The sequence below is a fragment of the Cervus canadensis genome, chromosome 30, assembly GCF_019320065.1.
Source record: "Cervus canadensis isolate Bull #8, Minnesota chromosome 30, ASM1932006v1, whole genome shotgun sequence".
NCBI lineage: Eukaryota > Metazoa > Chordata > Mammalia > Artiodactyla > Cervidae > Cervus > Cervus canadensis.
Genome location: NC_057415.1, coordinates 32,251,123 through 32,277,287, shown reverse-complemented (window position 1 = coordinate 32,277,287; position 26,165 = coordinate 32,251,123). Strand labels below are relative to the sequence as shown.

The window sequence follows — 26,165 nt, the reverse complement described above, 5'->3', positions numbered from 1 at the left end:
AATAAGGGATGAAAGGAAGAGACAACAGACAAAAGGAGCAGCAGTCTTTTAAAGAGGTTTTCTGAAGCTGCCACACAAAACCAGGATTTGTATATCATTGCCCAGAACCTAGCTACATGGCTGCATCCATCTGCAATGGAAGCTGGGATGTGTACATCTTCATTTTGGATAATTTTGTGCCCAGCAAAAACTCAGCTATATTTCTCTACTAGACCCTTCTAGAAGAGATGTACTAGATAGGTGACTATGAGTCTCTGCCACAGTAAACATATGACCTAAGTTAGGGCAATTATAATGGTCCATGCATTCCACCACTTCCCTGGTAGCTCAGACAGTAGACTCTGCCTGCAGTGCAGGAGATCTGGGTTCAGTCCCTGGGTTGGGAAGATCCTCTGGTGGAGGGCATGGCAACCCACTCCAGTATCCTTGCCTGGAGAATCCCCATGGACAGAGAAGCCTGGTGGGCTACAGTCCATGGAGTCGCAAAGAGTCGGACATGACTGAGCGACTAAGCACAGCACATGTCCTCCCCAGTGTTGGGCTAGGGATGGGCATGTAACCCATGCGTGCGTCAATGACATCTTTCTCTATGATCATAGTGGTGATTGTTTTTTGTTGAATTGTTTTTAACTTGAGCTCCTGGGGAAACGTCTTTTCTTTTCAGTTCATATATCTGAAGACACAAACTAAATCTAACATTCTAAGAGAAACAGAAGTGAGAGGAAAATGGAAGACTTAGGTCGTTCTTGATTCCCTTTTCCAAGCTTTTTTGAGACAAATCCACCCTTGCCCTTTCTCCAGTTTGGGCCAAGCAATCCCTTCTTGTTTACAGTGAGGAGAAGCTGGGTGCCTATTGCTTGCAACCAGAAAGTACTAAAACAATCATCTACCTCTCTGGGTTGCTGTGGGGAATATATGAGTGAGTACATATAGTAGTTGCCATGGTGCTTGGCACATAAAGGCCCTGAAATGTTAACTCTCTTAATGATGTATTTGAAATAGCACAGAGTAGATGAAATTTGGACAGACTTTCTCTTTTTCAAAAGTCTCAGCTCAAATGAGGTCTTGCTTATTCCCTGGGAAGATCCAGGACGACAGAATTTTTTCTTCTTGCTCCCTATTCCCCATCCTGGCAATCATCCTACTGCTCTATAATTGTTTGCAAAGTCTGTTCCCTCTTCTGATAGCCTTTGAACTTCTGGAAGATTGGAACTGAGTCTTATTCAGTTTTAATACCTTAGTATCTACTATTCTGGCATGGTAGATGGTCAAGAAATATTACTAGAAAAATAAAGATCTGAGGAGTATTCATTATTAAATGTGGAAATAATAGCAATCAGCATTTGTAGACTACATACTATATCCTAAGTGCTAGTCCAAGAACTTTGTATGATATCTTCACAATAACTCTAATATGCTATTATTTGATATTACTCCATTTTACAGATGAGCAAACTGATGTCAAGGTCATACAGCTACTGAATGGCGGAGTCAAGATTTCATTCCAGGAAAACGGACTCCAGAGCCCTAAAACTTCAACCATTATATACACTGTGAAGGTATTTCATTAAATACAGATAGAATTAAATCATCTGATATTAGGGACAAAGGAAATCCTGAGATTATTGATTTCCATCATGAAACAGATACGGAAACTGAAGCTAAGACTTGGAAGTGTCTGGGTTCAGGTGATTTATATAATTGCAGAAACGTATCTGCACAAGGCTCCTGACTCCTCACTAGAATTACTTTTGCAAAGTTTTTACTCCTTCTTTGCACTTGCACTACCCCTTTCAGGGTTTGTTTTGGAAAAATAACTATCCCCAGGTGGCAACCTGTGTAGGTATGTAGTTATGTGTTAGATACCATTTAAAGTCAAGGAGGTAGGCCTCTATGGGTCTCACCTGTTGAAACAGGTCACGGGCATATGAAAGAGGACTGGGGGATAGAAACTCTTACTCATCGTCAGATTTCAGCACAAACTTCATGTCCTCAGTGAAGGCTTCCCTGACCTTTCCAAGGTCAAGTCTATCTGCCTAAGATCTTCATAGAACTTAGCATGGTCAGATGTAATTATATACATTATTTCTGAAATACCTGGTTAATGGTCATCTCACTTGTTACCCTGTAAGTTTCTTGGGGACAAGACCTATGTCAATTTGTGTTCTTCCTTATATTCCAGGTGTCCTAGCACACAACAGGTGCTCAAAAATATTTGCTGAATGAATGAAGGGGTGACCAAATGGATGAATAAATAAATGCATGCGTGCAGCGCCACGACACTCATTCTATAGATTGCATAGGGGTAGATGCAACCCCTATATATTGTGATCAGAGGGGACTCCTCAAGAGGACACACACACCCCCCACTGATCAGAAAGCCCCACCACAAAAGTCGAATAAAACACCTACTTGGAGAAGGCTTTGAGGCTTCTCCGGAGAAGGGGAAAGAGACACAAAAGGTGAGCAAGCAATTTTCAAAGGATGCTTTCAACTCCCTGGCCAGTTCGTGTGTGTTTTCCTCTACAAAGTGTTTCCAATTACTGTGGCACTCTCGGTATCTGGATCCATCTCCAGTGAATTCCTCTGCGGCTCCTGCCAGACATATGGGATCAATCAGGGCTTCTGCGCTGGTGCGCTTGCTGCGGGAATGTTGACAGGCTGACAGACGCGGGGTTCTGGTGTCATGGAATCTCCGAGAGTCTTTGGCTTGAACCTGGGAGGAGAAGAAGGGGGAGGAGAGAGATAGAGGCAGAGATAGAGGAAGGCGAGGGGAGAGGGAGAGACAGAGGAGGGAGAGAAGGAGGGAAGCGGGAGATTCTTCTTGACTGCCCCCTTGCCTTCAAACATTTTATAGGCTTCAGGGAGAGCGAGGAGGAGGAGGAGGAGTGAGGGGAGAGAAGAGACGGGAGCGAGAGGGGTAGCGAGCGCGCGCCTTCCTTCCCTAACCCTCGGGCTGCCGGAGGAGTCTGGGCTGTGTCCCCAGTGTCAGATGAGAGAGTGCTGAGGCTCGCGGCCGCCGTCCCACGCCCCGCGCCGCGCACGCCCCTCGGCGACCCCGGCGCCCGAGCATCTCTCCGCGCCGGGCAGACGCCTGCGCTCAGGGCGGCCGCTCCGTCTCCAGCGCAATGTGGGCGCGCCTGGCCTTTTGTTGCTGGGGTCTGGCGCTGGTTTCAGGCTGGGCGACCTTTCAGCAGCTGTCCCCGTCGCGCAATTTCAGCTTCCGCCTCTTCCCCGAGGCGGCGCCCGGAGCCCCCGGGCGGCTGCCCGCGCCGCCCGCGCCCAGCGAGGACGCGGCGGCCGCGGAGAGCAAAGTGGAGCGGCTGGGCCAGGCTTTCCGGCGACGCGTGCGGCGGCTGCGGGAGCTCAGCGAGCGCCTGGAGCTCGTCTTCCTGGTGGACGAGTCGTCCAGCGTGGGCCAGGCCAACTTCCTCAGCGAGCTCAAGTTCGTCCGCAAGCTGCTGTCCGACTTCCCCGTGGTGTCCACGGCCACGCGCGTGGCCATCGTGACCTTCTCGTCCAAGAACAACGTGGTGCCGCGCGTCGATTACATCTCCTCCCGCCGCGCGCACCAACACAAGTGCGCGCTGCTCAGCCGCGAGATTCCGGCCATCACCTACCGAGGCGGTGGCACCTACACCAAAGGCGCCTTCCAGCAAGCCGCGGTAAGGTGCCCTTCCCACCCACCACCGCCTGCCCGGCCTTAAGCCGGGCTCAGCCTCGGGCCAGACGTAGCACCCCAAGTCAAGCGTCCCCATCTCCAGAGTCAGAATCATACCTATCCTGTTGTGGGAGGGAGGGGGTTCCCTTGGAAGGATGGATTCTAAAGGCTTAAGGAGATGTCAGGCTCATTAAGTGGTCTTTGAGAACTCTATTAGGAAGGAGTCCTTGAGATGCTGTTCACATTCACTGCCATAGGAACAAACTGTGGGCAAACTGTAACAGGTGAGTATGTTTTAGGAAGTGTCGCTAAAGGTAAGAGGTGGAGTGACCTGAACATTTCCCCAGTTCTTTGGGATGTGGTTTTATACTTTCAATATGCACTTCGTTGCTCTGAGTCCTTTACCAGACTTTTAAAGGAAGGAAGTCAGTTTCAGATGCTGGGCTTTTACTTTGCCAAAATTTAACTTTTTCCAATTACAGTGTAATGCATATTCATTTGAAGAAAATTTGGAGCATATCTGGGCACACGATCGCAAGCCAGTGTGTGTGGAATGAATGAAACCAGAGGAGGAAAAGGAGGGGAGACCCTCTAATCTCATCACCCTTAAAAAGCCACTGTTTAGATGTTATTGAATATTTGCCCAGTATGCACATCTGCTCATACTTTAAAACAAACTAGTGTCTTGCAGTTTTGTAGCCTACATTTTTCACTTGTTATATCATGAAATCATCTATATCATTGTGTATCTAATATAATGTAGTTATTATATGCCTACCTTACTTGCTAGTTTATTATAGTCTCTAATCTATTTGACCTGTCACCTCTTGTTGAACACAGGTTTTTGTAAACACAAATATTTATAGACCCCTTTGATTACTTCCTTAGGAAGAATTTCTGTAAAATTGCTAAATTAAGAGATGTGAACATCTGTGAATTACTTGATACATTTTGTCCAGGTCTGCCTTGAGTTGTATAGATTTACATTCCCATCAGCAGAGTTTCCCCCCCCCACCCCCACCCCATAGCTCAGTTTGTAAAGAATCTGCCTGCAATGCAGGAGACCCAGATTGTAGATCCCCTAGGGAGGGGATATGCTACCCACCCCAGTATTTTTGGGCTTCCCCTGTGGCTCAGCTGGTAAAGAATCCTCCCGCAATGCGGGAGACCTGGGTTCGATCCCTGGGTTGGGAAGATTCCCCTGGAGCTGGGAAAGGCTACCCACTCCAGTATTCTGGCCTGGAGAATTCCATGGACTGTATAGTCCATAGGGTCCCAAAGGATTGGACACAACTGAATGACTTTCACTTCACTTCAGCAGAGTACCAGAGCAGTAATTTTGCCACAGGGTCACCAGTAACATGTGCCAATATATTTAATGTCTTTGCCTATTTGGTAGGTGAGCCGAGGTATCATTTTAGCAAATTCAATTGTTTTCATTTTTATTATGGAATGAGTATTTTCTAATACATTTACTGGACATTTGTATTTTTCCTTTGATGATTACCTGGTCTTTGTTTTTGACCATTTTGCAACTATGTTTGTTGGTTTGATCATTTGTAAAAGCTCTTCATATAGTAAGACTGGTAGCTATTTGTGTACATGCTGCAAATGTTTTTCCAGTTCACTGCCTTTTGCTTTTGTTTATCACAGTGTGGTTAAATGGATGGTTTAAATTTGTATATAGTCAAATCTGTCCAACTTTGTCTTTAAGATCCTACATTTGCTTATATTCTTAGCATGGCTTTCTCATTTCCCATATCAGAGAAGTATTTTCTCATCTCACAGTTTAATCTATCAGGAGCTTATTTTAGTGTATGGTATGACAAAGATATCTAATTTTATTTTTTAATAGTTAACCAGTTTCCCCAGCATCATGTGTTTACTAGCCATTCATCCTTTTCCAATTTAATTGAATGCCTCTTTTGTCATACACTAAAAGTTTATGGGTATTTGAGCTTCTCCCGGCTTTCTATGAATTTTTTATTATCCTGGAGATAGGATAGTTCATCCTGTTATCTATTAATTTTAAGCTTTGCAAAAGTGATTTAATTATTATAAGTTTACAATCTATTTAAATACCGTATCATGAGAAGTCTCCATTTTCTTATTTTTTTCTCTTTAAGTCAGTTCTTATATATTTATTACTTAATATGAAGTTTTAATTCATTTTCATATATTCCAAATGAAACCAACCAAGATTTTGATTTCAATATATAAAATATAGAATTAACTTGGGCATTATTTACATTTTATAATTATAGTCCTTCCAGGTCAAGACTATAGTATGTCCATTTTTAACCAGTTCTTTTCATACCCTTCAATAAAGTTGTAGATTTCTAGTAATTAAGTCCTGCATGTATTTTTCAAATTTAGACTTAAATTTATTCTATTCAATATTGCTATCATGAATAGCATCTTTTCAAATTAAATGTTAAACAATTATTTTTTAAAATTAAAATTTATTGAAGTATAGTTGATTTACAATGTTGTGTTAATTTCTGATATACAGCAAAGTGACTCAGTTATACATATATTTTCATATTCTTTTCCATTATGGTTTATCACAGGATATTGAATGTAGTTCCCCATGCTATGCAGTAGGACCTCATTATTAATCCATCCTATATATGCTAGTTTACATTTGCTAATCCCAAACTCCCAGTCCTTCCCTCCCTGACTTCCCTTCCCCATGGCAAACACAGTCTTTCCTTTTATATCTGTGAGTCTGTTTCTGTTTCACAGACATGTTCATTTGTGTTGTATTTTAGATTCCATGTATAAGTGATATCATATGGTAGCTGTCTTTCTCTTTCTGACTGACTTCACTCAGTATGATAGTCTCCAGGTCCATGTATGTTGCTGCAAATGGCATTATTGCATCCCTTTTTATGGCTGAGTAATATTCCATTGTATACATGTACCACGTCTTCTTTATCCATTCATCTGTTGATGGATGTTTAGGTTGTTTCCGTGTCTTGCTTATTGTAAATAGTGCTACTATTAACATAAAGGTGCATGTATTTTTTCAAATTATAGTTTTGCCTGGGTACATGCCCAGGAGTGGGATTTCTGGATCTTATGGCAACTCGGTGTTTAGTTTAAGGAGCCTCCATTCTGTTCTCCATAGCACCTGCCCTGACTTACATTCCCGCCAGTGGTGTTGGAAGGCTCCGTTTTCTCCACGCCCTCTCCAGCATTTGTTGTGCTGTGCTAAGCCACTTCAGTCGTGTCTGACTCTTTGTGACCCTATGGACTGTGGCCCACCAGGCTCCTCTGTCCATGGGATTCTCCAGGCAAGAATACTGGAGTGAGTTGCCATGTCATCCTCAAGGGGATTGTTCCCAACCCAGGGATCCAACCCACATCTCTTATGTCTCTTATGTCATGACAGATGTGCAGCCCACATCTCTTACCGCTAGTGCCACCTATTTGTAGATTTTTTGATGATGGCCACTCTGACTGGAGTGAGGTGTTACCTCATTGTAATTTTGATTTGCATTTCTCTAACAATTAGTGGCGATGAGTGTCTTATTGTGTGCCTATTGGCCGTCTATATGTCTTTGGAGAGATACCTATTTAGGTCTTTGGCACACTTTTCGATTGGATTGGATTTTGTTTTGTTACTGAGTTATATGAGCAAGTAAATAATTATTCTTGATGTAAAGAAACGTTGATTTTTTAAACATGACTTCTATATCTAGATGCTTGTTTTTCTCTTTGATTCATTTTTTAAAAACACATTTTGTTTTACTTATAATAAGTGTTTATCTTAGAAGATAAAATATTATCAGAAAATTTTCTGAAAATACACTGTAATATTTTGGCACATATCCATCTTGATCTTTTTGCAGTTGTCTAGGTAATAGGTCAGACACGACTGAGCGACTTCACTTTCACTTTTTACTTTCATGCGTTGGAGAAGGAAATGGCAACCCACTCCAGTATTCTTGCCTGGAGAATCCCAGGGACAGAGGAGCCTGGTGGGCTGCCGTCTATGGGTTCGCACAGAGTCGGACAGGACTGAAGTGACTTAGCAGCAGTAGCAGCAGCAGGTAATAGGTATATATTCATACATATACATATATCATGTATAAATAATGTTTACCCAAAAAAACATCATATTGTGTATTCTCTTTTTTAACTTAACTTTTCCATCATATTTTGCAGTCTTCTTTCCATAATAAGAAATACATTTCTACTTTATCATTTTTCATGGCCACACAGTATTCCATTATAGGATGTGCATTTATTTGTATCATGTAATTACCTATTATCATGTATTTAGGCTGTTACAGGCTTCCCTGGTGTCTCAGATGGTAAAGATTCCACCTGTAGTGCAGGAGATCCTAATTCGATCTTTGGGTTAGGAAGACCCCCTGGAGAAGGAAATGGCTACCCACTCCAGACTCTTGTCTGGAGAATTCCATGGACAGAGAAGCCTGGCGGGCTACAGTCCATGGATTCACTGAGTCAGACACCCACTGAGCAATTAACACACGCACAGGCTGTTAAGAGCAACACGGTGAGACCAAATCTTTGCTCATATCTCTAATAATTTCCTGAATACAAATTTCTGAACTGGTGGATATTATTCCTTCAGAAAAGATGCCTGTTTTTGAGGCCTTTGATATCTGTGCAAAGTGGCTCTGCAGAAAATGTGTACCAGATTATACTCCTACATGCAGTGCCTAGGTCCATATCTAGGATGCAGCCAACACAGTTTAGTATCACTTGAACATGACCCTCTAATTTATATGTGAAAAATAGAATCTCATTTTTATATTGCCCTTTCTTATTAGTGAGGTTGAACACTTTTTTCATATACTTTTTTTTTTTTTTTATAATGTTGACTATAGCCTGCCAGGCTCCCCTGTCCATGGGATTCTCCAGGCAAGAACACTGGAGTGGGTTGCCGTTTCCTTCTCCATTCATATACTTTTTTAATACACTGGCCATATACAGCTTTTTTGAAAAATTCCTATTAAAATACTTTGGGATTATTAACCATTTTTTATTTGAAAGTGGTTCTTTTTCTTAGTGATTTGTAAATACTCTTTTAAATTTTAATGATATTAACCTTTCTGTCCCCAAGTCTGCAGCAAGTATTTTTTCTCTGTGCTTCACATGCCTTTGAATTTTGTTTATGATGATAGCATCTACCATTTTTCAGTATATTGAATCTACTTTTCATTTGTGTTTTTTTCCCCTGTTTTGTGACGTTTGAAAGGCCTTTATGAGAGAAAAGAACTCACTAAAGATGCTCCCTGTGTATTGAACTATTAATAGTTGCCCCAGGCAGGGTTCAGTTTTATAGGCTCAGTTTTTTTGTTGTTGTTGTTGTTTTTATTATTATTATTTTTTTTTTCCAGTGGGTTTGTCATACATTGATATGAATCAGCCATAGATTTACATGTATTCCCAATCCCGATCCCCCCTCCCACCTCCCTCTCCACCCGATTCCTCTGGGTCTTCCCAGTGCACCAGGCCGGAGCACTTGTCTCATGCATCCCACCTGGGCTGGTGATCTGTTTCACCATAGATAGTATACATGCTGTTCTTTTGAAATATCCCACCCTCACCTTCTCCCACAGAGTTCTGCTGGCCTTCACTCCTAGTGGAGAAGAACCTCGAAGCATCAGGAAGAACTTGCCATAGACCAGCTCCTCTGTTTGGCTTGGCCAGGTCTGCCCAGGGCCTCTCAGTATTGTTGATCCAAAACAGTTAAATGCATAATGAGTTGAGTACGAACTGCTCTCCTCAAAACCTACTCTTCAGCCTTCTCCTTCCAAATACTACATCCTGTCTTGGAAAGTAAAATTGCCGAAGGGGTCCCAGTGCCTTTCTTCAATCTGGATCCATTTGTAATCCAACAAGCAGGGATTTCTCAAACGTTTGTGTTAACTGAACTTTCCCTTGACTTTATTTTCCTTTTCTCATTTTGGTTGGGTTATGAGAAGGTGCAGGAGAGGGTCAGCTGGACTCAGTTCCTGTCTGACCTGGCAACCTACATGTCATTATTGTAACTTTGCCAGGCCTCTGATGAGCATGCTTAGGTTTAGTTAAATGAGATATTCATGAAGAAATTTGATAGAAGATGATCAGTGTTAGAAATGGCATTAGAAGAAGTTTCAATGGGAATTTTGGCAAAGGAATCAAAGTCTGTTTTATCACAAGATTAGTTTGAAAATGATAAGCTGTGCGGTTTGATTTGGGAATTGAGACATTTCTTTCATGGAGATGAGACAGTTTTTTAGGTTCCCCTGTGTGCATAGAATGGTGATATTGGAACTGATTGTGATCTAGCCTTGATGTGAAACTGGAAACCACAGGTACATTTTTGAGGTTTTTCAAACCTTAAAACCCCAGGAAAATGAGCTTTTCAGACCTTTTCCGTTTGAAAGTGAATGACCACACAGCTATCCACAGCCACAAACACAGGCAGACAAATATGCAAACACATAAACATACACATATTGACACGCTTGCAAGTACATGACTACCCTCCCAATTCAGACATCTTATTCCTCTTATATAAAATCTCGAGATGGAGAATTTTCTTTACCAACTTGAAATTTACTGTTATCTGTCAGTACATATGATTGACAAAACAAAAAAGATAACAGTGTTGCTTCATTTTTTATAGGGTGTCAGAGTTGTACTACTTAATGAGAGAATATATGCTTGGACGCACTTTATTTGAATGGATGAACTGCAGTGTAGATATTTTTTTCTTGGGGACCACACCCAACACTTATCAAAGAGTACAGGACAAAAGCAGTGAATTTGGCAGTTAGTACAGATCTTTCCAGACACACAATCAATAGAATAGGGGAAAGACTTAGCACCTTGAACTTAATTACATGAAAGTCTTTTAAAAAATAAACGAAATGCTCTTCAGCTTTTCCTTTCCAAGGGATGACTATTTCAGAACAACCTTTCTTCTTGGTTTTTCTCTCCATCATGCATTTATAAACTGCCTTTCCTCAAGTGTGTATTTTTTGGGTTGACCCCTTTCTGCATGCAAAACTCTTCATCATCTGAGCATTTCACATTGTAATAAAATCAGAGCCCCTCCTTCCACTTCACTTTGGCTATCTGTTATACAAACATAGTATGGAGCTTCCTTTGAAAAAAAGTTCTTTTTTTGCTCCAGAGTTCCAGAAATATGATCCTCTGGTGGGGAATAGCCTGCCTCTCCAAAAATCTGTGCTTTAGAGGGACAGAAGACTGGGAATAGATAGGCAGAGACTCCTTCTAGCTTCAAGGAAAGGAGATCATCATTATATGTCTACACTGGTGCATGTTCGCATCTTTACCTGGGGAGTATTCTGCTGTCAGCCTCGTAGGAAAAAAGTATCTGCTTTTATGTTTCTGATAAAACCTGGAGTTGTGTGAGAGGCTAGTAGATGAAAACTCTGATGAATAAAATTAGAACTATTTTATTTTCATACAATGAACCAATAATAGTCTGTGCAGCAGTCTTTCTGATGACCTGAATGCTGAAGGAATAAGGAAGGTGTAGGTTCTCCTTCCCTGTTGGAAAGGGTGGGAGGAAGTCATTCAGTCTACAGTGGATTCAGCTGCTCCAGAATCAGAGACCCTTGCTTTAAATGTCATGAATTTCTCACTGTTGAGGGAGCTAAATTCTTTTCTGATGCTGGAAAGATGATCTTTCTAAATGGGCCTCTGAAAATGGTCTCTCTTTTGTGCTTCTTAAACTTTTAAACAGTTTTCATATTGCCTTGGCCTTCTATAGGAACTTCTTTTGTAATCCCGTCAGTACGTTAGACATGTGAATGAATGCATGAATGGAGCCTCAGTGCTTAAACTGATCCAGACCTCTTATATATTTCCCAGGTAAAGATGGTGCTGAAAATCATGAGAGGAGGAGAGAAACAGGAAGAGAGGGGGAGGGACACGTGCACAAATAATGATCAAATATGAATTCCAGTTTCTTCTTAGTCTAGTATCTGCATATTTTATTAGTTTTGTTATTCCCAGCATACAGGGCACTGTGAAATGTATTCAGAAGGTTTATCTGTGTTACTGTTAAAGACACATCACTATTGGCTACCAGTATTCTATGACATTTGGTTGAAATGCATCATGAAGATACTTGGTCAATGACTTAATACTTAAACACAGAGGAAGGGTAGGCTGCTTTTTCTACTTCACTTCTGTGGTCAAAAGATAGGAAAGCCTCCCCCGGTGTCCTCGTGGTAAAAATGTGCTAGAGAGGATTTCTTGTAACCATGACCATGAAGGAGAATTGTTAAATGTATTCATTCTTGACCAGATATACCTTTAATTTGTAAAGCGAACTGTAATTTACAAAGCACTTTTATGTTATGATTTTACAGAATTAGTTTTACAGAAAAGACATGGATACGAGGAGAGGTTAGGTAGCTAAATGCTACTTACAAGGCTATGTAAATGCCAAAGGCAGAGTCAGTCGAGACATCTGATTTGTCATCTGGTCTTTCTCCTCCCCTCCCCCCACCCCCCACCCACATCTTACTATATTACCTTCATGTGTTGAGTTGCATCAAAAGCCAGGGGGAAGCAGGGAATTCCATCTCCAGAGCTTTGAAAGTGTTACAGAAGATATAATGCCAGTCTAACCCAGAAGACAAACACTGTGGCTTTAAAGCTGTATTCATTCCATGGGTGCTTTTCAATTGGCCTTCAATATGTGTGAGATATATATATATATATATATGGCCTGTGTGTGTGTGTGTGTGTGTGTATGTATTTGTGTGTTTTAAAATATACATGCATATTTAATATATGTTTTAATTTTGGCAGGCATTTTAAAATCAGGAGCTAGCATTTTTTAAAACTCTGAGTTTGGAGCCTTACTCTTGACAGACTGGAATGTGTAACGACTCTGGGTGTGATTTCTCACAACTGATCAGCACCGGACACTTGGGTTTCCCTGGTGGCTCATTTGGTAGAGAATCTGCCTCCAACGCAGGAAATCACCTGCAATACAAGAGACAGACCTGGGTTTGATCCCTCGGTCGGGAAGATCCCCTGGAGAAGGAATTGACAACCCACTCCAGTATTCTTGCTTGGGAAATCTCATGGACAGAGCCTGGCAGGCTATAGTCCATGGGGTCACAAGAGTCGGACATGACTTGGAGACTAACCACCCCCACCTGATAATTTCATTTTGTGATCCTTGATTGTGTTCCACACTATAACAAGGACAAATCATTGGCAGACCCTGAGATGGCTTAATCCCTTCTAGTTTGTCTTCTGAGCTTGCTTTTTAACCAGTAAATTAGCTAAGATTAAATTTAGCTGGATGTAGTAGAAAAATCTAAAGTACCACTGGCTTAAACATGATAAACAGTTGGTTCTCTCTCAAATTAAGTCTTGAGTAGAAAAGTCAGAGGAAATATGGCAGCTCTCTGTCTTCAGGGATCCGGAATTCTTGCTTTCAGCCCTCTGCTCTATCATCTTCTGCTTACCTCATGGTCCAAGGTGGCTGTTGGAGCTCCTACCATCAGGGGCTCATTCCACACCCCAGAAGGAAGAAAGGACAAAGATAGTCACATTGCTCTTTAAGAAGACTGTAGCAATCCACACAATACTTCCATGGAGATCTCATTGGGGGGAACCTGGTCTCAATCCCATCCTTAGCTTTATGGAGTTTTATTACTGAAGAGGAAGGAGAATGTGGATACTCAGGAAGTGATGAGGGGTTTTCACCAAACCGGTGTGTCAGGAAGAGTGTGTGTGTGTGTGTGACCAAAGAAATGTCTGGAAATCCCTCTTTGTGTCTTCCTCAAATGGCCTAACCCAGCTCAAGATGGCAGAGCCAGGCCTTGCCTAACTGCAAAATACCTTTGTCCTTGTGCTAGATCATACTTTTTTTTCCTTTAGAAAAAAAGCTATCAAAGTTCCTGAGCAATCCGTTTAAATTTTGGCAACAGAAACTTCTTATCTTAGTTTCCCAGAAGCCTCTAAATAATACGGCATTCACCCCCAAATAAAAGATTATACTGAGCATCACGGGGAAACAAATGCATCCCACAAAATATAATCAATATTTTGTCGTCAGTTTAGTAAACCCAAATGAACCTTTCGGGAAAATGTGGTTCTCCTTTGACTTTTCAGAGGAAGCTGTCAGGTTAAGAGACTTCTACATTAAAAGGAATTTCCTGTTCTGTATTATCTCAGTCTTTCCCATAGATTTTTAAGACTGTTCTCTAAATCTTCCCCAGCCGTATGAAGAATGTATTTCTGGCATAGGATCTGCTTACATACAGTAACCTGCTTTAGCTTGGGGGCTAATTGTGGATAGGAAACATTCTCTGAGATGTTGTTGTAGCCCATGAATGTTGTTACAGTGCTTCACTTGAAATGAATGATAGTGGGAAGAAAATGAAGTCTGCAGTCCATTAGGAGGTGCATTTTCTTAATCTATTCTGATGAAAAGATTTTTTAAAATATTCATCTTCCTTGCTATCTGTCTTTGTCATGAGGTCATTTAAGCAGTTGCCATTTCTTTGTGTAAAGGGTCAAGCAATAACAATTTTTCAAATTCAGAGCATACTTTCTTCTTAGCTTCAGTGAATGTGAAAGCTGTAACCTTGAGGAGAGGGTCTGATAACTAAATATGTTGACAGCTACCTTGTTTTGTAGCTTGATTTGCAAATAGATGTCATTCAAAATTAAGGACAAAACTTCCTATGAGATTAATAGAGAAAAAAACATTTGAAAGAAAGTTCTTAGCAGGGCTTATTATAAGACTGAATCGTTTATGGAGTAAAGTTTATAGAGTAAATGTACTTAGTCATTGTGTGTGTGTGTGTGTGTACACGCGTGTGTATCTATCTGTGTGCATGTGCCTGTTCTCATATCACTTGGTCACGTCCAACTCTATGACTCTGTGGACTGTAGCCCTCCAGGCTCCTCTGTCCATGGGATTTTCCAGGCAAGAATACTGGAGTGGGTTGCTATTTCCTCTTTCAGGGGATCTTCCCAACCCAGGGATCAAACCCATGTTTCCTGCATCTCCTGCATTGGCAGGCGGATTCTTTACCACTGAGCCACCTGGGAAGCCCCCTTAGTCGTTTACTAAGTAAAATTCAAGTTGGGTATTTTTCCAGTTCAAGAGTGGGTATAGAAAATATATTTTGAGGTACATGAGTTTGCTGCACTATTAGTTCCCTCTGAAATGGTCCTGGAAGTTTTCGTTATTTAATGTCCATCCTGCTCTACTGGTTATAGGATATCCTGGTTGCTAATGTAAAATACAATTTTATAAAATTGCCAGTGATATTTAAAATGTAGGTAATGTGTATACAGTTAGTACACATACTTCTAGTTTTCTCAGATATGAAGTCTCAAATTTCTAGTAGTTCCATCTCTAACCCTAAGAGCCTCCATATTTAATCATACTTCCTTACCTTTATTAGAGTAAGGGTCTCCTTCCTCAGTCAAGGAAGATCTTCTGCAGAATATTTCTTTCTTCTGTCTTCAAGATCGTTCTCTTAATAGCTGCATTTCTCTTCATGTAGAACATTCACAATACGTCTGTGTATTTAAACATTGGCAGTATGTTTCCAGAGCAGTATGGGAAGCTGTCAGTATGTTTGCAGTCTTAAAAGTATGAACAGTAAAACTAAGTTATTACCCATCAAAGAGCTAGCTTCTCATAAGAAATCATTCAAGAAACATACAGAGATTCCTGTAAAAGGATGTTCATCCCAGCATTGTTTGGAATAGGAATTTAGAAACCATTTGGCTTTGATTTGGGAGGGTTTAATAAATGACTCACCTTTATTGAATTCTAAATAAGTTAAATTATAATAACAACAGTTCTAAATCAGTTGAATTATAGTACAATTTGGCTATGATTTGGGAGAGTTTAATAAATGACACCTTTTCCCACCTCTCCTGAGTTCTAAATCAGTTGAATTATAATGCAACAGTTCTAAATCAGTTGAATTATAATACAATCTGACTGTGATTTGGAAGGGTTTAATAAATAACACCTTTTCCACCTCTGAGTTCTGATCAGTTGAATACAGCAGAAGGCAGGTGGAGAATCAAGAATGCCTTCATCAAGTTAATACGGAATGTGGCTCAGGTGCATAACTCCCTAGTAGCGAATCTTTAAATTAGATTGACTTGCATCCCCAGAAGCAGGCAGTGCTTGACACATGGAGCCTATCTTTATAAAACGCAGACAGGCTGCCAGAGGCCAAAGAAAAGGGGAGAGGGGGAGGCTGAGGGAGCCCCCTTCCCAGGGGAAGGGTGAGAGTGGGGGGGTAGGGGGATGGAGGGTAACTCTGATGGCTGACGCTACATCCAGAAACTAGAGGCAGAAAAAAACAAGCTCCAAGTTTAACAAAATAAAAACATATTCACAGTGAAATATATTTAATAACATCCTATCTTTAAAGGCTATTTAATGGCCTTGTAAATTGGCCAAATATTAAATGAGCCAAAACTTTGTGTGTTTATATGTAAAAGTCTAGTTTCATAAAATAAATGCACTCAATAGAACAACTGGGAAGAAAAATGTCAAAATATGAACCATAGTTATCAATACGTAATATACTTATTCATTTATATAAGTCCATTTCTTCTGCCTTTGAAAAACTAGTTATAATGAGCATGTGTTCCTTACTGGGAAGCGACATATCATTGCTCATCTGGACACAGATGATTGAAGACATGCCTTTGGGGCATCTGGAGGTGTAGCCTGAAGCGATTGGTCTCAAGTATAAAAATCCTTTTAAATCTCAGCTTTTACCTAAATTGTCATGAGAACTTTATATTCCGTCCCACATTACAGCTCAGATTTAAGAAATAAAAATGATACTTTAGCGGATTATCAGGAAATTGAAGTGAAACAATTCCAATCTTTTTTATTTTTTTTGTCAAGCCCCAAATGCTGTTGCACTGAACCCATCCGAACGGGAGAATTGTCCTGGGCTGAAAGCACAGACCCTACAGATTCTGTTATGCCCTCCAGCTGTCCCCTTTCTCCTTCCTCGTGTGGCATAGCGTCTTGAGGATCGAAACTCACATAGAAATCTGCACACAGATGACAGCGATTGTTTCGCCGTTTGCTCAGAGGAGTTCGGATGGCTGGCCACGCTGTGACAGAGAGCAGAGTGCTGAGGGTGCAGATGGTGGAAACTGACTCCATCACGCGCTGAGAGGTTAGGGGAACATGGCCTTCCTTTTGGCTTGTCACACACGGAGAGGGATGCCGACCCACTACCCCATCCATCCCTCTTACTTTCACTCATCAAAGACAGTCTTGACAGTAACTGAGGCGCTAGCCTACTGTGCTCCCCCTTTGCCTGGCAAAGAAATAAAGCCACTCTTTCCTTCTCCTTCATTTAAAAAAAAAAAAGACATTCTCAGTGCAGAAAGATGTTCTCTAATCCGTTAATTTCCTTGAAGAAGGAAATGGCAACCCACTCCAGTATTCTTGCCTGGAGAATTCCATGGATGGAGGAGCCTGGTGGGCTACAGTCCTTGGGGTTGCAGAGAGTCAGACACGACTGAGCGACTAACACACACAGTCCATTAATATCATCACATGCAAATAAATGCCTCAAAGGACCCATTTTCCATAATCCATTCTTCCCTAGCTCTCAAAGTTCATTTTTTTAAATCATGATTTTTGTCCTATGCAGAAACAGGCAGCCTGTTTGCTTGCTGTTGTTATAAAGGGTGTTCAGCCGCATTCAGCTGTGTTATTTGATAGACTGTTTTGATAATGGCATCTCTTTCAACTTGGCTCACTCATTTTGACCTACACCAATCGAGTCATGTCTGCAAATACAGCCTCGTCTTAATTCTGTTTTGTAGGTTTTACCTTTCCAGATGAATCTGTCATCGACTTTGAAAGAAATTAGGCAATTTTTACTTGCTTATTTGTGTTTTTCTCAGTACTTTTTCTAGCCAAGATTTCTCTTTAGTCACAATTTCCTTCAAAATATGCATGCTTGGCTTTTAAATGTTGCTCCAAAAATGGTGATTCCAGCCAGTTATTGTTGGAAGTTTCTAGCAATAAAGATACCAAAGTTTAGGCTGTTTGTATCTAATGAGTAGTAAAAGTCTACATTTTAAGTACTCATCGGCAACAGGATGTGATGTAGGACTTTCTCTGTGGTCTCAGATTTGGCCCTGGGACCCATGGTTTAAAGTAACAAGCACTGAATAGTCCACATTTTAAGGAGAGCCACCCACCAGCTGTGAGTGATACAGTCCTCGGAGTTCATGGATGCTCTGCAGTCCTCCAGGCTTCCCAGGTGGTGCTAGTGGTAGAGAACCCACCTGCCAGTGCTGGAAATGGAAGAGACGAAGGTTCGATCCCTGGGTTGGGAAGATCCTCAGGAGGCGGGCATGGCTATTCACTCCAGTCTTCTTGCCTAGAGAATCCCCTGAACAGAGGAGCCAGGTGGGCTACAGTCCTGAGGGTCACAAAGAGTAGGACACGACTGAAGTGACTTAGCATGCACTCACGTGCAGCCCTGCACAATCTCCTTCAGCCCCTGCCTAGCACCCTCCTCTAGTTTATACCATCAGAGAGCTGAGAATCAAGTGAAAAACTGAGACCCGGAAACGGAGCAGGCATTGGAACCTTTGCCTTTGGGAAGAGGACAGTTCCTACTGAAAGGCTGATCTCTCCTGGTCCATTTTTTAGTCCTAGATTCTTCTACACCGTGTCTCAAAATGTCATACTGTGTAAACTTCAGTCTATAAATTTATTTGCCAAGCCTCAGTATAAAACTTGGTCTTCCAACTAAATTAATTTATCCTGATCTGGGATACTCAGTGTTCCCCTGCATAATTACATTCCTTTTTTTTTAATATGCCGTTCCAGCTCACAAAAGAAAAACAATCACCCGTAAGACTATTTTAGTAGTTTCTTCAGATAAGGAAACCTCACTTTAGCAATCGGCTCCATGATCGTCAATGCTTAGACAAATCTTTCTTCAAGTACCTTAGGTAATGAACTGGATTCATTTATGTATTCAGTGCATATTTAAGGAACATTGTCAGTGTTCTAAGCATGTATTTATATGAATTGTTTAGTTCACTAGAGACTATACTATAGTAATTTTAAAAATCAACACCTTTGAATGATGATGGATGTAAATGTGACTACAGTCTTTGATTAATCACTTAAATATATACAGATGATAAGTCTTCTATGCAAACTCAACTGTAAACCATTTGGGGTCTAATTACAGTTTTTTTCTAAGATATGAAACACTTACATGATAACAAGTGGGAGGCTGCATAGCACAGGGAACTCAGCTCAGTGCTCTGTGATGACCTAGAGGGGTGGGATGGGGGAGGTGGGAGGGAGGCTGAAGAGGGAGGGGATAAATGTATACATACAAGTGATTCACTTGGTTGTAAAGCAGAAACTGTACAGCATTATAAAGCAGTTTTACTCCAGTGATTAAAAAAAATTTGCAAAAACAAAAAAATGAAACACTGTAATGGCAATTAATGTAGCTCTTCATACAAATTGAAATACAAAGCAAAACAAAAATATTTAAAAAAAAACAAAAGAAGAAATAAACTTCCAAATGTCATTTATTTAGAATACTAATAAATGTTACAATTAAATGTGTTTTTTTTTTATAAATTTAGGCTAATTATACCAAATACAATACACAGTAAGTTCATGAACTGAAAATCTCCTCTCAACCTCCAACCTCTTGGAATCTCCCATGCATCAGTGCAGTTGATGTAAAATACGTCTGGCTTTATGAAAAGTTGGGTTGTTCCTGAAGCCCAGATATTTACAATAGATTGGCTAGAGTCTCTGTGTCTTTAGTATATTCTGAACTCCTGCTCAGGGCTTCCCAGGTAGCTCTAGTGGTAAAGAACCTGCCTGCCAATACAGGAGACGCAAGAGATGCAGGTTCAATCCCTGGGTTAGGAAGATCCCCTGGAGGAAGGCATGGCAACCCACTCCAGTTTTCTTGCCTGGGGAATCCCATGGACAAAGGAGCCTGGCAAGCTACAGCCCATAGAGTTGCAAAGAGTCGGACAGAACTAAAGTGACTTAGTACGCACACATGTACAAGCTCCTGCTAAACTTTCCTTCATAGTTACTATTGAAATGCCTGGTAAAAAGACATCTTCTTTCCTGACAGCTTTGGATCATAAATAAAGTGTTTCTACTTTCTCAGTTACGTGTTTACACTTGAATTCTCTACACCATGTTTCCTAGCATTTGGTGTTTTTTTGGAAGGACAGTTTGACCTGATAAATTTCCAAAGCAGTTTTTCTGCTGGACAGGTCCAGGCACAGCGTTGAATTCTTCCTTTCCCTTTTAGCTCATTTCTTCTGTAGTCCATGTCAACATCCATTTTCCCCCAAGACTCACACCCGTCTTCCTCCTCAATCCTTTGTCCTCCTGTGGAGTTGCCCCATTCTGGATGGATTGTGGGTGGCAAGCCAGCGTTTCAGATGGATCATTTGTAATCTTTCTCCTGGGAATTTGGACTCAGGCCCAAAGAACTCTGAGAGAGTAGAACTTTTTTCCCAGTAGGTAGGAAACAGAGGTAAGACTATGCAGAGAGAACCAGAGGAATCCTGTCTGTGTGACAGGAGCTGAAACGTGATGCAGCATGGCCCCAGAAGGAAAGAGATGGAAGGTTGAAGACAGCATTGATCATTCCTGGTTCTAGTTCTTAAAGCCCATTTCTTCTCCTTGCTCTTAGGTTTGGAGAGAGATTTTTATATACTTCCAATAACCCCCCTGCTTTTCTTAAGCTAACTCAGTGGGTATCAAATCTTTATTGACCACCAGGCATGGTTAAAACACCCTTCATCAATTTTTATCTTGAAATAGTCCATATACCTTTAATTCAAAGATAACCATTCAGAGATTTTACTGACTTCCATTTGCAAGTGCTTCTCTACAAATAATTTTTGCATCTTTTCCTTATTATGTAAATAATAGATCAATTAATAGTTTTAGGTGAAACAAAAATATAACTATTATAGTTTTTGTCTTTTACTCTTTTTTATATGTATATAAGTACATATATAATTATGTAGTGAAAGAATGTTTTTTAAGTTTTATTTTTAAAGCTGCATATTGAAAATTTCCCCATACAGTAAAATTCTCCAAAAATTGCCTTCCTATTTTATCACAACTGAATTTTTAGGTATTACCAGTCAGTTGTCATTACAGAACTTTGCAATTAAAATAGTCATCCCATGCATGACTCTTTCTCAACATTTCTCAGTATTTCCTCACAATTTAATTCTCTTTCATCTGAAAAAATATAAAATTTTTTAATTACACATTTCCATTTCTTGCCTCATTATATTAGCTAGACTTTCCACATAGAAGTAATGAGACAGTCTAGCCTTGTTATTAAATTTAATGAGAATGCTTCAAGCATGTTTTTGCCCATTGGTTTATTCTTTCTGTTATATTAAGTCAGTACCCTTGTATTCTTTGCCTCAGTCATTTGTAAAACCATAAACTGATACCCAGGTATCATTCAAGGTTGCTTTCTCCTTTGACCACTTGATGTGAGCAAAAGAATAGACTCCCTAATATCTCTGACCTTATGGGCTAACAGCTACTCAGTTATATTGTATGGACATTTAACATGTCAGCTGAAATCATTTTATAAGTTGATTGATAACAATGTTAATCATAAATTTGAATTTTTATCTTATTATTTTGTAGTAGATTAGCAGTTTGAATGACATGTCCTTTAGCCCTCTTTCACTGTCATTTGGATTCTGATAACTGCAGTTTTTGCTATCCACATTTTCTTTATTCCTGGAATATTTTTAGGATGGATGGTGAAATTTGGCATTACTGCAAGATTGTTTGGTCTTTTGCGTGTTTCTTCTGTTGATTTTTTTTACAGTCTGGACTAAGTCTACTACTCATTAACTCCCGTGCACACCATTTCTCAATTTGATGTACTGTCCCAGTGGGTCCACTTTAGAATGTTTTGTGTCCGTGTTTAATAACTAAAGCATGTATGTGGGTGGAAAAACTCTGTGACCATAAATCTGAGATTAAGTTCTTCTTTGACCCTTGGGGTCTTTTCTGATTTGGCTGCTGCTGCTGTTGCTGATAAGTCGCTTCAGTCGTGTCCAACTCTGTGTGACCCCATAGAGGGCAGCCCACCAGGCTCCCCCATCCCTGGGATTCTCCAGGCAAGAACACTGGAGTGGGTTGCCATTTCCTTCTCCAGTGCTTGAAAGTAAAGAGTGAAAGTGAAGTCGCTCAGTAGTGTCCGACTCTTAGTGACCCCGTGGACTGCAGCCTACCAGGCTCCTCCGTCCATGGGATTTTCCAGGCAGGAATACTGGAGTGGGTTGTCATTGCCTTCTCCACTGATTTGGCTAGACTTATAAAAAAAATAGCCTAAATCTTACTCAAGCCAACATTTTTGTTGAGTCTAGAAAGGCTGAGTAAATAAGACTTACTATATATAATTGATTTTATATTACAGTATGGATAGGAAAGCTTAGTTACTGCAGAATACTCTTTCTACTTGTGCTTTTGTCATTGCTTTACATTTGGCTTGTGTGTTTTTAGTGAGTGGTTCTGTTGTATCATCAAATAGAATGATTAAAAGTCTGTAGCACAGTGCTTGGTTTATAGTAGAGACTCAATGTAGGTTTGGTGGATTAAGTTTAAACTATAACATTCATAAGATTTTTTCATTTCACAATTGCATAGCAAAATTACTGTACCAAAAAATTTGGCCTATAATTTATTAGCTTATTTTGCATGTTGGACATATAGCTAGTGAAAATAAAGGCATCTGCTTGTTTATTGTTTAATCCACATATTTCATAGTTATTTTTTGATCTTCAGTAGAGTAAAAATATAAGTCAGCCTTGCAGTAGAGTATCTTGCTAGCTTGGGATATGGCCATATGTATGTGACTCATTAGAAAAGACCCTGATGCTGGGAAGGATTGAAGGCAGGAGAAGAAGGGGATGACAGTACAAGATGGTTGGATGGCATCACTGACTCAGTAGACATGAGTTTGAGCAAGCTCCAGGAGATGGTGAAGGACAAGGAAGCCTGGCGCGCTGCAGTCCGTGGGGTCACTAAGTGTCAGACATGACTGAGTGACTGATCAACAAATGTGTTAACTGTAATTATGATGGGATTGGTGTAATGGAAGGTAGTGGGGGACACTGAGGTGGGTTTAATGTTCGGGAAAGTTTCACTGAGGAGATGAACTTTGATCTGGCTTCCAAAGAGCTGGTACAAGTGGAGATATTCATAGTGGGAGATAAGAAAGAGTTGTTAATTTCCAGACAGAACAAACAGAAGGAAAGCATGATATGTCTTAAAACTTCCTAATAGAATGATGTAGCAAGAGTATGGTGTAAAAGGTAGGTTGGGGAAGTAGAAGATAGGGATGAGGTAAGGAATGTGACTAGGAATGTTATTTAAAACTAGGTGATAAAAAGATTTGTAAAGAAATTTTGACTTTATTTTGTAGATGGAGGGAAAAATCATGGAATTTTTAAACATGATTAGTTCAGTATTTCAGACCGAGAAGTTGGATGGCAGGTCAGACAATGGATTGAAAGAAGAGCAGCTTCAGCTCGAGATGCTGAAAACAATTGGTGTTTTTTAATAATCCAAACAAAACCAATATCTGGTACCTACACCTAGCTGGGGACACTAGGATCGTGAGGCAGGTAGATGATACAGAGATAAATAGGTCTGGATGGGTTACAATGGGCGATGGATCACAAAGAAGGCATCACAGATTACTCCAAGGTTGCAGATTTATAAAATGGAATAGATTATGTTGCCATATTTGAAAAGCAGGATGAGGGAACCATTTTTTGTTCATGGAGAGGATATATTGAGTTTGAGGGACATATGCCATCTTCAGGTAGAGGTGTCCACTGGGCCTCTCAAGCTTCACATTAGGAATATGAGTTTATTTGAATAGATTTAGGAGTCATTAGTCTATAGGTGAGACTCAAAATTCTGAATTCACATGACATTCCCTAGGGGAAGAATAGAGAAAAGAGAAAGAGAAATTTTGGAAATGATACAAAAGTAAAAAATAGCAGTAAGTGAAACCCCGTAAATATACTACCAAGAGAGAGTTAACATTTTGATGTACACGCTGGTAGTCATTCTCATACATTCTCTAAGGGCCATTAAGCACTTAGACATGTGTGTGTAGTCATGTGTAGTACCTTTACACACACATGCACACTAATGTAATAAAACCATTATTTTTGGTTAGCTACTTTTTACATTTAATCTTATTCAACAATATTATTATAAGGATATTTCATGATTGCCCTGTAATTTATAAACCAGTAATCTTTTGTTGAAATTTCATGTTGTTTGTATTTTCTGTTTTTCAAGTTTTTCTAGGATATTCATCCTGTTGATCACTTTTCATGAGTTTCCATGGTTATTTCCTTAAGCTATTCTTAGTTGTAGAATTGTAGTTCAAATCACGTGACATTTTTGCAGCTATGGTCACTTTGTCACACTGTACTCCCAAATATTACCAGTTCAGGTGGCATTCTCAATAGAAGTACTATTTCCCATGTATTTTACAACTTTAAAAAAATTCTTTGACCATTTGAGAAGTGAAAAAATAGTGTTTCTATTATTGAACTTTATTTTGGTTGTTAGTAAAGTTAAATGTTTTTCACATTTTCTGACAAATATAATTCATTTTTGGGGTCCTTATTTTGTTTAAAAAAAGCCCTTTGTTTCTGTTATTTTTCAAAATCTTTTTGTTTTGAGATATAGAGAAGTTTTTTCTTATATTTGAAAGGCCTTAATACTCTATCTGATAAGCTTGATTTGATGAATATATTGTCTAGTCTGTCCCTTGCTTTCTAATTTTGATTTTTTTTTGATACAGAACAGAAACTTTAAGAAATGCGATACTAATTATGGTTTTGTCTTATTGCTTTGGCTAGAAATTTCAAAAAGATTTTAAATAAGAGTGAAAATGCTTAGAATTACTGATTTGCTCCTTATCTAATTGGGAAATATGCTGGGTTTTCACAGCTGAGCATGACTTACAGTGTTTCTTTGAGATCAATACTCTATCATATTACTGAGTTATCTTTTTATTTCTAATTTTTATTCATAAAAAAGCAGAAAATGTTATTGAATGCCTTTTTAGTGCCTTAGATTATTATTTTCTTTTAATTGGCACAATTATTGTGTTGCGTAATAGCAAAAGACTTAATTTTAGTCTACTTCTGCATTTGAGAAATGAGCCTTATTGAATAAAGGACAAAGATCTTTTGAATCTTATTTTTTATATAGATTAACTTTATTTTTATTTTTATTGAATTATATTTGATTTACAGTGTTTCAGATACACAGCAAAGTGATTCAGTTATGTTGTTGTTGCTGTTAAGTCACTAAGTCATGTCCGACTCTTAGCAACTCCATGGACTGCAGCACTCCAATCCTCCCTGTCATCACTGTCTCCCGAAGTTTGCTCAAATTCATGTCCATTGAGTCGGTGATGCCATCCAACCATCTCATCCTCTGTCGTCCCCTTCTCCTCCTGCCTTCAATCTTTCCTAACATCAGGTCTTTTCCAATGAGTCAGTTCTTCTCATCATGTGCCCAAAGTGTTGGAGTTTCAGCTTCAGCATCGGTCCTTTCAATGAATATTCAGGATTGATTTCCTTAAGGATTGACTGGTTGGATCTCCTTGCAGTCCATAGGCTCTCAAGAGTCTTCTCCAGCACCACAATTCAAAAGGATCAACGCTTCAGCGCTCAGTCTTCTTTATGGTTATGTGTACTTACTATATGTAAATAAAACACTGAAATAGTGATGAGAAATGAGATAAACAAAGGGCAGAAAAGAAAGCAAAACTGCCTGAGAAGCTAAAAGGAATTAAAAGAAAACTATGTGAAACAAAGAAATATTGTAACAAGAAAAATAAATGCAATGCTAGGATTCTTTTTTTAAAGTGCCAGTTTTTAGGTGATTTTTAAGTTTTTTTTTATTGAAGTACAATTAATTTACAAGGTTGTATTAGTTTCTGGTGTACAGAAAAGTGATTCCATTGTATGTATCTGATTTTTCAGATTACTTCCTATTATAGGTTATTACAAGTTATTGAATATAGTTCCCTGTGCTATACAGTAGGTCCTGTTGTTTATTTTATATACAATAGTGTGTATATTTCAATCCCAAACTCCTAATTTATTCAACCCCTCCCCTTTGGTAGCCATAAGTTTATTTTCTATGTTTGCAAATCTATTTCTATTTTGTAAACAAGTTCATTTGCATCATGTTTTTAGATTCCACATATAAGTGATGTCATGATATTTGTCTTTATCTCCTTACTTCACTTAGTATGATATCTGTTGATCCAGGATTAATTCTTAATTGGAAGTAGAAGAAAAGCAACACTGCATAAAACCGGTGATATGGAAGAAAAGCTTGAGACTTTTCCACCAAATTCAGAAGGAAGTAGGATGAGATAAAAATAAAAGAATAGAATGT

The 26,165-nt window shown here is 39.7% G+C and overlaps 1 protein-coding gene across 1 annotated transcript in view; it reads left to right on the top strand.

Annotated features, from left to right (window-relative positions):
• Window positions 1-2,351: 2,351 nt before the first annotated feature.
• Window positions 2,352-26,165, top strand: part of SVEP1 (sushi, von Willebrand factor type A, EGF and pentraxin domain containing 1) — a 186,845-nt gene continuing 163,031 nt past the window's right edge. The window contains exon 1 of the mRNA XM_043453918.1: window positions 2,352-3,665. Coding sequence (XP_043309853.1) covers window positions 3,129-3,665 — 537 coding nt within the window. The 5' untranslated portion in view covers window positions 2,352-3,128. The remainder of the gene's footprint in view (window positions 3,666-26,165) is intronic.